The following is an 11,629-nucleotide window of genomic DNA, read 5'->3' as shown; positions in this document are numbered from 1 at the left end:
CTTAGAAATTGTCAACCACATGCACACACCCCCCTAAACAGCCCTGACACACAAACACCCCACAAAGAAAACCCCTCCAACACTCGCCTCCACATACGTACTCCGCCTACACGCACACAACCCTATCCACACCTGTGCATGCACCCACAAACACACACGCACCCTCTCACGCCCAGGGCCAGTGGCAGGGGTGGGCACCTTATGGGGAGGGGTCATGCTGCAGCCACTGATTGGGGTGGATCTGTCCAGCGGGCTGCGTCAACAGAATAGCTTCTCCGCCGGAAGGATGCGTCATCCAATGAATTCCCAGGCATGTGTCTACGGCCGGGTACAAAGCCCACTCTGCTTGTTCTTTAAGTTTGAATTTACGCCAAAATGTTTTGTGGTAGCCAAGCAAATTTGGGACACTGCTGGAAGTGAGAAGGGGTGGGGGAAGCTTTCGAAATGGATTGAGCATTTGCCAACATTTTGCAGCCTCTCCCCACAAGAGCAGCCACAATTCTTCTTAAGGCCACGTGCGTACACGAGGGTGCCTTCCAAACTCCTCCCCCCTCCCCTTCCTTTCCATATGGTTGCAAGCACTGGAAAAATCATATTGAAGTGTATCATCAGGGCTGACTGCAGGGATATGCAAGGCCTGGGGTGAGTCAGCCAGATCGCTCCTCCCAGTGATTGAAGAGCAGGAGGAAAACGGTACCGCCTGGTCTGGCACCGATATCCCCACTGCTGCTGCTGACCTGCCAGTAGGCCTCAGAGATATTTAGATGTTGAGGAGGGGGCTACAGTGGCAGCACAGGGCCCCTGGAAGTGTGGAGATTTGTCCTGCATATCCTGTAAATCAGTATGTAGAACTAGGGGTCATAATACGAAGCCTCAAGGGGGAAGGCTCGGGAACAATATCAGGAAATGTTGCTTCATAGAAAGCGTGGTGGAAACCTGGAATGCCCTCCCAGAAGAGGGGGTGAAGACAAGAATGGTAAATGGAATTCAAAAGGGCTTGGGATCAGCACCGAGGATCTGTAGTGGAACGCAAATGAAGATAAGGGGCAACCTGCATGGGTGTAACCTGCACAGAGTGGCAGTTATTACCGTTTGGCATAATTTACCATGTAATGTACGAGGCCCAGCACCTCCTTCTACAAATCTACAGTGGAAATCATTCCCAAAGCCAGGATTCTGTACACTTTCCCCAATATGAAGGGTGAAGCTTTTGCAAAGTACTTGTTTTATGCGTTACATGGTCTTTTAGTGCAGCTATGATGTGGATCTGAGCACTTTTGTGTTCTGATTAAATCCACATAAGAAATTGTTCCCAGCTTTCCACTTCAGTACTCTTCCAGGGGTCTGAAATGGAGTTGATCAAGTAAAGCTGAAGGTGAGGCCTTTTCTGGTGTGATATGAAATTCACAGCCACTGCAGGGTGCACTTCGAAACAAGGTAGGCCTTGACTGTGGCCTACAGTGACTTCTAACCACACAAATTCTTAGAAAACTGAGCAAGCAGTTACGGGAAGCTCTTCTTTGACAGGAACAGTCATGCTGATAGCTGCTGCTGTGCTGATTACAAAAGAGAAAAATTAAAGAGATAAGTGGATGAGGGATAACCATGATGAAGAACTTTTACCTCTAGGACTGAATGAGTTCAGGGGATGGACATAGGATAGGGATGTAGAGCCTGGACTCATGGGAGTGACCCAGAGATATAGGATCTGTCCTCTCTAGGACAGGGTAATTAAGTGTACTTGCTAAAGTCACAGAGTTGGTGGTAGAAGTAGGATTTAGTAGCTGTGAGGGGGTGAACTTGAGGCATGGAACTCTACTGTCCTAATTGTACCATGAAAATCTCAGCCCTCTCCCCCCACCAGTGCCAACTCTATATCTGTGTCAGGTTCCGTATATTCCATTCCCCGCTCCATCCATTTCCCCATTCTTTCATTTTCTATCCACAATGAACAATGATTTGCCTATCCAATCCTTCTCTTCCTGCCTAGGTGCATTCTATAATGATGCAATCCTGTGACTGTGACATCACAGCAGCAGTTGTAACATGAAGGAATTCAGGCTGAGGCTGGGTTTCTCTTTGCATTCCAATATATGAGCCATCACTAATGGAATCACAGGCAGCTGGATTAAATATTCTTGCATCCTATAGGATTTGTTGTTGTCTATGATACAGATAACCTTCCATGGTATTTGATGTGCATCCACTTTAACCAACAGTGCTAGTTTTCTAGGAGGTCACACCGAGTCATCAATCTGGAAGCTTTCTGAACTGTAACTTCTACCTTCCACTGCCTCCAGAGTGGTAGGTGGAGGCTGCTGCTGCTGCTCCTGACCTGGTACTTTTGGGTTTTGGTTTATCATCATCATTATTATTATTATTTTTAGAAAATTAGACCTGTATACAAAAACATTATTTTTTAAACATTTTGATTGTGATGATGTGCAATCTGCCTCTTTTCCCTGGAGGGAAAATAAGCAAAAGGTTTTTTATACAGTATCTGTGGCCATGATGAGAGAGGAAAAAAACAGAGGAAAAAGTTCAAAATACTCTGATACAAAATTGCAATTATTTTTCCGATCCTGATTGCACATTGATGTGGTGAATTTTTTACAAACTTTTTTTTTTAGGAGAGATGGGGGTGGGTTTTTTTTTTTTTATTATTAAAAATAAATGCACATGAGCTGCAACTGCACTCAGCAATTATAGTACAAACACAACAAGTGCAGAGAAAATTTCATAGTCCATATAATCTCATAAAGGTTTTATTAATTCAATAAGAGGCAACTCCACTGTTTTAGAAGAAAACTCTTTTAAAGGGTCCCCCGACACGGACCCCATGTTTCGTCAACAGGCTGCGTTGGGAGGGACAACAATTTATAGCAACAATCTGTGGATACAAACATGGGAGTTAACAAAGGACCTTGTGCGCTCCCTGTGAATTCTCACTATCAACAACATTGGTATGTTTGACGTCTTACTGTTGTTTCTGTTTCACGTCGGCTTGCCCTACTTATGTATGGTCCTTTGTTAACTCCCATGTTTATATCTACAGATTGTTGCTATAAATTGTTGTCTCTCCCGACGCAGCCTGTTGGCGAAACACGGGGTCCGTGTCGGGGGACCCTTTAAAAGAGTTTTCTTTTAAAACAGTGGAGTTGCCATCTATTGAATTAATAAAGCCTTTTTGAGATTATATGGACTATGAAATTTTCTCTGCACTTGTTGTGGTTTTTTTTTTTAATTACAAACCATAACAATCAAAATCATTAGATAATTATTGTATATTATTTTTATTTTTGGTTGCTGAGACAATATGAGTTTGGAATTATGATTGCAATGACTGAATTATTTTTTGTGGGTATGTGTGTATAGTCATTCCGCCCTTTTGCACATTTATGAGTGATCACTACTCATTCTGACACATATTGTGTTTAAAAAAATCCCAAGAATGTTAAATACATTAAACGGAAAATGAAATTTTATCTATAAATAGCAGCAAATGTATTTCCCCAAAATAGATTCTTGCAGAATTCTAGGTTTCAGACTAATGAAATTCACATTGGAGTTCAATAAATACATAAGGAGAGAAATGCTGTAATATTAGACAAAAGAGGAAGTATAAATACACTAGAACAATAGTTTTGTTAGCATGAAGCAGTGGCAGAATTTACGTTCCTGGAAAATCCTCAGCAGGCGGGGTGGGAAATTTGGTCGCACACGTAAGTAATTTGCATAGCAGCGACTCCATTGGCTATGAGAGCCAGTGTCTTGTTTGAATATTACATCAGAGCAAGCAGCAGCTTTTTGTTATTGTATATAGGGTTGTAGCTAAGGGGGGAGCGAATGGAGGGAGCGCGCGTCCTGATTGGCTGTGGCCCGAGTTCTGCGGGCGGAGCTGTTTCATTCTTAAGTCCGGCTCGCGCTGTAGCGGTGGAGTTTAGTGGCTGGGGGAAGCTCCTGCCAGCTGCCGTAGTAGTAGGAAGGACTGCATCCCTGATACAACAATAATATTAATTAATCGGCAAGATTGTGAAGGCGTTTATTTATTTTCTTTTGGAGCATGGCAGTTGTTTGCACTCTGGGAATTGCTTGTAATGACCAGCTGAAACTCTCTTAAGGAAGAGGGGGAGAATCTGCATCCATTTCCCCAGGATTTAAAAGCACTCGCCTGCCACAGGGTGTGAGCTATTCCTCACTCATCACCTTGGACATGTTAACCAAGACCATCGAGGTGCTCTGTTCATCGCCAGGTAATAACATATTTAGCTACAAGAGTTTTTGTTGGCTGTCGTGTATTATATTGCTTTCGTTTTCTCTCTCTGTACCTAGTCTATGCTTTTATAGTCTGTTCATTTTTGTTCCTCTAGATCTTATTTTTTCAGGTAATTCTTTTCAGGCTTTAAATGCAATGCAATAAATGCATGCTTGTGAAATAAATATTTTTTGCATTGGAATCGAAGGGGAGGCGGTATATTGAGTATCGTTATGCCTCCTTAGCCTTCACCGGTTGGATGTCTCTTAAGGGTGACAACTCCTGGGAAAGATCCGCTCGAGTCCACTGGCCTGTATTTAGTGTAGTGGTTCTCACTGGATTTTGATCACTGGTTAACCTGAATCAACTTGGTTCATGGGCAGGATGCTTTCTTTTCATCCTGTACGATTAGCGAATGTCGCAACCCTCCTTAACGCCCCATTCTGTTTAACATATTGTATTATGCTGGTAGATGAACCATTGAAGCATTACTGAATAGGAAAATCCTGTCCCCCGCCCCGGGCAACATACTCTCTTCCGGCAGGTACTTCAAGCTGGAACCCTAGGGCAATGAAAAGGACAGCACTCCTGTCGCAGTTCTCTTGCCAGAACCGGGCATGGGGACTCTGAGGCAGCAGGCAAGAAGCAGGGCGCCCGCCATCCTCCCACTTTCCAGCAGTCACGATTCAGGAGTGCCCTGAACCCAGGCCTTGCCTTAAATGGCCTGGAACTGAGCGATCTTCCCAACACTGGGCTGAACTCTTGTTATCCAGCGCCCTGCGTATGGTGTCCAAGACCTGCCGTGTAACCCTCGGCTCTCTCTTTTCATAGGGAAGGATAAAGAGTCCTTTGAAAAGCTGTACCAGCTGGGGCCCGTGCTTGGCCGAGGGGGCTTTGGCACCGTGTACTCGGGGCACAGAGTGGCGGACGGACTGCAGGTGAGACATGGGCCCGGGGCAATGCACTGCAGCATGTCCCCGGCGCTGGGCTGGAGGAAGGGGCTGTACACTGTGGCTTACACCAAGTTCAAAAAAGCATTTCGGGCTTGTTTTGCAGGTGGCAATAAAGCACGTTTGCAGAAGCCGGGTGGTAGACTGGGCACAACTGGTGAGTTGGGTTTTTTTTTTTTTTTCTTTCTTTCTGTTGTGTGTAGGAGAGCATTAAGAAGCTGCCGCTTGCCAGTCTCTCACTCTGTTTTGCTTATTAGTCATCGCTTTTCATCAAATTGTTATGCAGATCAGGCGAGCGTGGGCACCCTGGTTACATGTCATACGAGTTTCGCTTTTTGCTGTTTACTTATTCATAGAGATGTTGGCGTCAACTTAAAAATTAAAAAAAATATATAATAAAAATAAAAGTCAATATGAGCAGAAGTACAGGGAGTGGGCCAGGGTGAATCGCGGTAAGGGGCCAGACTTTTCTTGGTCCCGGGTGCTCCTTCCACCCTTTGCCAACCCTCTTCACTCCCGCGCTGCTTCTTAACTCATCTGGAACTGGAAAGCGAGAGACCAGTTTGTCTGCTTCCTTTGGGCCTGCCCTGCCCCCGCACCCTTCTAGGGGGCCGCACCTCCAGTATAACACCACCCTGGTTTATGAAGTCCTCATCCTGCACTTACTCGATATTTTAGGGATGGGGACCCTTCCTTCTGAGTAAAAGATTTAGTCTATGATCCAGAAGCGAACCCCTACCCCGCCTCACGCATTTTACAGGACCGGCAACAGCATTTCTTAGCCAGGATCCTCATCGATCTTTTCCCCCCCCCCTCTCTCTCTCTGCAGCCCGGTGGCTCCCGGGTGCCTCTGGAGATTGCACTGATGAAGAAGGTGGGCGCGGGGCACCGGGGAGTGATCCGCCTCCTGGACTGGCACGAGACGCCCGAGGGCTTCTTTCTGGTGCTGGAGAGGCCTGAGCCGGCCCAGGATCTCTTCGATTTCATCACGGAACGGGGCCCGCTGCCGGAGGAGCTGGCGCGGGGCTTCTTCCTGCAGGTGCTGGAGGCGGTGCGGCACTGCCACGCTCGGGGGGTGGTGCACCGCGACATCAAGGACGAGAACCTGCTGCTGGACCTCTGCACCGGCGAGGTGAAGCTGATCGATTTCGGCTCCGGCGCCACCCTCCAGGACGGCGTGTACACGGACTTCGAGGGTAAGGAGGGAGGGCGGAGAGGCTGTGGGTTGTTTTTTTTTTTGTTTGTTTTTTTACCGTCTTATTTGAAACAGCAGCAGCCGCTGCTCCAGCGCATAGGAGAAAGAGCCAAGCGCTGACCGACAGTGACATCTAGTGACCCATCCAAGAATTGCTCGAAAACTGTAACTTCGATGAGGCCCTAACACGCCAGGTGCAACCTGTGCTAAGCGAACAGAGCAGAAATTTAGGCTTGTACCCTTGGGAATCACTATCCCAGCCATGCACGAAAGTTGATTCAATAGTTCGGGCTTTTTTTTGTGTCTAGAAAACATATGTTAATTTGTAAGGAATGAACTATTAACATTACAGAATAGGTCACAACTTGGTGCCCCCCCCTTAATAATTTAGATTTGCCACCTTCCCCACCCCCCACTCCCGCTCCACTGCACTCCCCAGTACAACATTTCTGAATTCAATCTTTGTCTATGAATGGGGAGGGGGAACCTGTTGAGAGTCAGGAAGACGAGAAGGAATGCAGAAAACTGAGCAATAGAATAAAGATATTGTTCTGGCAGTCCCCCTCCACTCCCCCCCCCCCCCAAAAAAAAAAAAGCCATGAAAACCAGGAAGTGTTTAGAAGAAAGCTGTGGGGAATTCACCGTAGCCAACAGTTCCCCTTCCACGTCCCTGAGAAACAGGAAGAGTCTGGCTCCTGTCAGTAAAATAGGAGCAGCTCTGCTTGGCATCTTTCCACCTTCTTGTGTCTGTTTAGGCACGCGGGGCTGCCAGATTGCTCTAATTTCTCAGGAAAGATTGAGTCAGTTCGGGTTTTACTCCCACCACATGCATGGAGATATGTTCTGCATTCCAAGTAGAACGTAGAAGTCCAAGTGTGCAGAGGTTGGGGGAATGAGTCCAGGGCTTTCTGCACAGGTTCCTGGCTTCAGAGGCATGGCTCAGTGCTGCCACTGAATGGAGCTAATGGGAAGCAGGTCAAGTTTGCTGCCTTAGTTATACAGGTGTCTGGTCTTGGAGCTCCCTGGCTGCCTTCTGTAACCTCCTCCTCCTCTCTCCTGCAGGCACTCGTGTGTACAGCCCCCCCGAGTGGATCACCTTCCGCCGCTACCACGCGCGCACGGCTGCTGTCTGGTCCCTGGGGATTCTTCTCTATGACATGGTGTGTGGGGATATCCCATTTGAGCAAGATGAGGAGATCCAGCAGGCACACCTCTGCTTCCGGACCCGGGTCTCCGCAGGTATGCGGTAGGGAGGAACAGTGGCACATCCATGGTAGGCTACGTGCAGTTGCAGCATCTTCCCTGCACATGTTCATTTCTAGTTTGTGAGCACATTTTTGTGCATACAACTTTTGTATTACCTCCCCTTCCCCTTTCCCATCTGCAGTGCAGACATGGACTTGCAGGCCCTGCCACTGTCAGAAAATCAGATCTACAAGTCCCTGCATGCAGTAGGGGCTAAATAGTACCAAATCAGCCTGTCCTTAAACAACAACAACAACAAATGGTCAGTGTCCCTAAACTGGAGTAAAAAAATAATTATATGAAATTTAATTCCTCTGCGAAAGGGAGGACTGTGAACAGCACTAATCACTCCACTTATGCCAGTGACTGACAGTCTCCAGCTCTGATCCTTTTTTTAATTCATGAAGGAGCAGCCTGTGCAGTATGTAGGGGCCTGTTGGGAGGGATGGACAGAAACCAGGAGGCTTAACTCCCTCCCCCTCTCTTTCCTTCACCTACAGATTGTGAGAAGCTGATCCGCTGGTGCCTGTCTCCAAGAGCTTCAGAACGTCCTACACTGGAACAGATCCTGCAGCACCCCTGGACCAAGGTGGGAGCCATCCGGCAGCTGAAGGATGTCTACCTCCCCACCTCGCCACTGAGGGACCCTGCCTGCTGACGGAGGCTGTGAGAGACATGGAGAAGAGCTGGAGGCAAAGCTGTGATTCCTCCGGGTGGGTGGGGAAAATATAATCCTCAAGACCTCCCAAGGAGGGGAGTTAATGACAATATGACGGGACCTGGTTTTACAGGTCTGAAAGAAAAAAAGCTGCAGGGGCTGACATATCATCAAGGTGTCAACTGCAGGCCCGTGTGCGACTTACACCAAAAAAACAGGTGGAGGGGGGGTGGGGGGCAGGCAGAGTAACTCCACAGTGGGGTTAAAAAAGGAAACTTTAGGGTAATAACCCACCTGAAGTCCAACAGTGCAAGAAACAAGAACCTTAAGCCCTCACCTGGCTTCAACCCTTCCCTTACTCCTACGTCTGCTGCATGAAGCACCCGGGAAAGGTTCGGAGGTTGGCAGCAAGGTCAGACAGCTTGGCTGTCGTGCGTGTCCCATTCACGCTCTTTCTCTCCTCCAGCTGAGCTTGTAGGAGATCCAGTTCTAGCTGGGTGCTAAAGGAGCAGCTATCCACCTTCCAGGCTTCCTGCTGAGCTAATAGATCCTTATTTGCTCTGTCTGGCTGAGATAATAGGTTAGATCCTAGTCTAGCACTGAGTGAGCAGCTCCCCCTAACTACCATAGGAGGAGATTCCCTTCTTGACTCTGGAGGGGTTTTTTTTTTGGGGGGGGGGGGGGGTTGTTTTTGTTTTTTTTGTCTTTCTGATCTAGTTCCATAGCTGCTGCTTGTCTGCCTGTGGGTAGGTGCTCTGCGCCAGCTTGTTTCTGCTTTGCCTGCCCTGCCCCCACACCTGAAAAAGAAATATGAATTTTTAATTCTGGCCTTGCAGCTGGGATTACATTGGAAGATCACATCTGGTAAATACTTGTGTATTCTATAGGTGGTTGTGCAAAAAGCCAGGTCTCCCTCCCCCCATCTCCTGTCCCCTTCTTCCCGGGAGGTGGTGAGCAAAGACTGCAAGTTCCCGCAGGAGGATTCTGGAAATGGACGGGGGCATTCTGGCTGGCACATTTTTTTATTACTATTTAAGAAACTTTTGAAAGAGTTTTTGTCTTGCTGTGCTTGAGATTGTAAATAATGCAAAGTGTGTGTAATAATATAAACATATTTAATACAAGTTTTACTTTAAATTTAAATGCCTTGGCGTTCTTTCCTTTTTCTTTAAATTATTTATTTAATAGAATTTTGCGAGCTGACATTTAACAGTTGGACAGGAAAAGAGAAAACAGGGTAGCAAAGAAAAAAAGGTTACTAAGTAGTCTTAGAATTTAGATGCTGCGTAACTAGTCCAAATTAAAAAGGTGAGGGGCCAGGAAAGTGAATTTATACAAGAGAGAGAAAATATACCATTATCAAGTTCCTGAACATAGCCAGATCAGTCCAGACAAGTTGGGTTTATTCACGCAGATGGAGGCAGAGGACAAAACGTCTGCTCTCCCAGGCGTCAGGTTCCTGTTGAGGGCCATCCCTCAGGTTGAGCCGGGCGAACGGGGGGGTTGGAAACCCCTGGCAGATTTTAGCCCGGGACCACTGATAGCCAGGGGACTGGTTCCCTCAGTGGGTCCTGAAGCCCTCCTCCTCCTGCCCCTTGGACTCAGGTCCTTTTCCTTCCCGAGTTTTTGCTGCTGGGGTTTCATTTTTAGGAAAAAAAAAAAAAAGCAAAACTAGGAAGCTCAGCAGCAGCGGCAGCTCTCTGTCTGGGCTGCTGGTCAGGCGGCCTGCTCGGCGGCATCGTCGAGGGTCAGCCACGCAGGTCCCTGGCTGTGCGGGGGGGGGGGGGGGAGGATAGGCCTTTGCTGCCACAGGGAGGTGCTCCTTCTTTGTGTGTGTGTTTGGTGGTGCCCATGCGCGTTTCCCGCGGTGTCGGTGCTTTTGTTTCGCGCCAGCGGGAACTTCGCAGCGGTGCGCCCTCTAGTTCCTGCTCCGCGGCAGCCGCATGGTCCGCCCGTCCCCACTCTCGAATCAACGCAATGACGGATAGGCCGCTGGTGGAGGCCTGCCAGGCCTGCAGAAACTGGTCCGCATATCTCAACCCCCCCTCTGCCTTTGCAAGGAGGAGATCCTGGCGGTCAGCGAGGACTGCGGGAGGGCCTCAGGCCTGTGTTCCTTCCCCTGTGGAGGGGGAGTTGGGTAAGGGGGCCCAATCCCAGTGCTCCGGAGATTCCCCCCTCCCTCTATCCCCCGCGATACGGCAGCACGTGGAGGGGGCTTTTGGGCCAGATCTCGGCGGCCTGGAGGGGCTCTTAAGGGACCAGAGGGGCTTCTCGCCCAAATTCGTCCTTTTGCTCCATGAGGCTTTCCTGGCTAGGGAAGCCGGGAAGAGGCGCATTAAGGACAGTCCTTCAGACTCCGCTAAGAGACCGAGGGCTGACCTGTTGAAGGCTGCGGGATCGTGGGGACAGCCTCAGGGACCTCGCTCAGTGCACCTGGGCTCAGATACCAGAGATTCAGAGGACTTGGATGACCCTCAGGCTGAGGGTGGCTTGTTCCTGACAGAGGACCCAGAAGCTGGCCCAGATGGGGTGATTCCCCAGGATCCGGATGACCCTAAGGATGATCAGGGGACCTTTGAGGGGCCCGAAGCTGAGGGTGACGACCCGCGAGTGGTCCGCCTGTTCAACAGAGAGGAGCTGAGACCCCTTATCCCCCAGGTGCTGGAGGAATTGGGGGTAAAGCTCTTCCTGGAGGAATCGGATAACAAAGGGGTTAATCTGGTGTTGGATGGGCTGCAAAACCCCCCAGCACCTTCCCCATTCCTAAGAAGATCCAGAAGCTGATCAGCCGGGAGTGGGACTTCCCAGACTCCGGCTTGAAGGTGGGGAGAGCAATGGCAAAGCTTTATCCATTGCTGCAGGATCATTTGGATTCCCTCAAGATCCCAAACGTGGATGCCGCCGAGTCAGCGGTCAACAAGAAAACCACAATTCTGGTCGCCGGGGCGGCTGCTCTGAAGGACGTACAGGATTGGAAGCTGGAAGTACAGCTTAAACGGGTTTCTGAGGTTCCGCTCTGAGCGGTGGTCTGTGCCAGTCTGATGCAGCGCGCCTGTTTATGTTGGATCCAGAAGCCTCAGGAACAGTCTTCTGCAGGGACGCTGTCGCCACTGCAGGCGGCCCACCTCGAGGGGGGGGGGTGGCGTATGTGGCCAGTGCTTTACATGACCTTGTGCGGACTACAGTCCGTAGCATGGTTTCGGTGGTGGTGGCGAGACGACTGTTGTGGCTGCACAATTGTTCGGCAGATCTCTCCAAGGTGCAGCTGTGTAACCTTCCCTTTAAGGGCGAGCTTTTGTTCGGGGAAGACCTCGAACAACTCATGA

General features: G+C 49.0%; 1 protein-coding gene across 1 annotated transcript; it reads left to right on the top strand.

Annotated features, from left to right (window-relative positions):
- The first annotated feature begins 3,350 nt into the window (after positions 1–3,350).
- On the top strand, positions 3,351–9,440 carry LOC115095976 (serine/threonine-protein kinase pim-1-like). Its single transcript, XM_029610371.1, has 6 exons — positions 3,351–4,253; positions 5,087–5,193; positions 5,312–5,362; positions 6,035–6,401; positions 7,463–7,639; positions 8,146–9,440. The coding sequence occupies exons 1-6, from the start codon at positions 4,214–4,216 to the stop codon at positions 8,301–8,303; spliced, it is 900 nt and encodes a 299-aa protein (XP_029466231.1). The 5' UTR covers positions 3,351–4,213; the 3' UTR covers positions 8,304–9,440.
- Positions 9,441–11,629: the final 2,189 nt, after the last annotated feature.

This window comes from Rhinatrema bivittatum, chromosome 1 (assembly GCF_901001135.1).
Source record: "Rhinatrema bivittatum chromosome 1, aRhiBiv1.1, whole genome shotgun sequence".
NCBI classification, from domain to species: Eukaryota; Metazoa; Chordata; class Amphibia; order Gymnophiona; family Rhinatrematidae; genus Rhinatrema; species Rhinatrema bivittatum.
This window is presented reverse-complemented; position numbering and strand designations above follow the sequence as displayed.

Excerpts from the sequence above, each read along its gene's own strand:
- LOC115095976 (XM_029610371.1), top strand. The coding sequence starts at position 4,214 with ATGTTAACCAAGACCATCGAGGTGCTCTGTTCATCGCCAG. Across the intron at positions 4,254-5,086 it reads GGTGCTCTGTTCATCGCCAG|GGAAGGATAAAGAGTCCTTT; the intron begins GTAATAACATAT and ends CTCTTTTCATAG. Across the intron at positions 7,640-8,145 it reads CCGGACCCGGGTCTCCGCAG|ATTGTGAGAAGCTGATCCGC; the intron begins GTATGCGGTAGG and ends CTTCACCTACAG.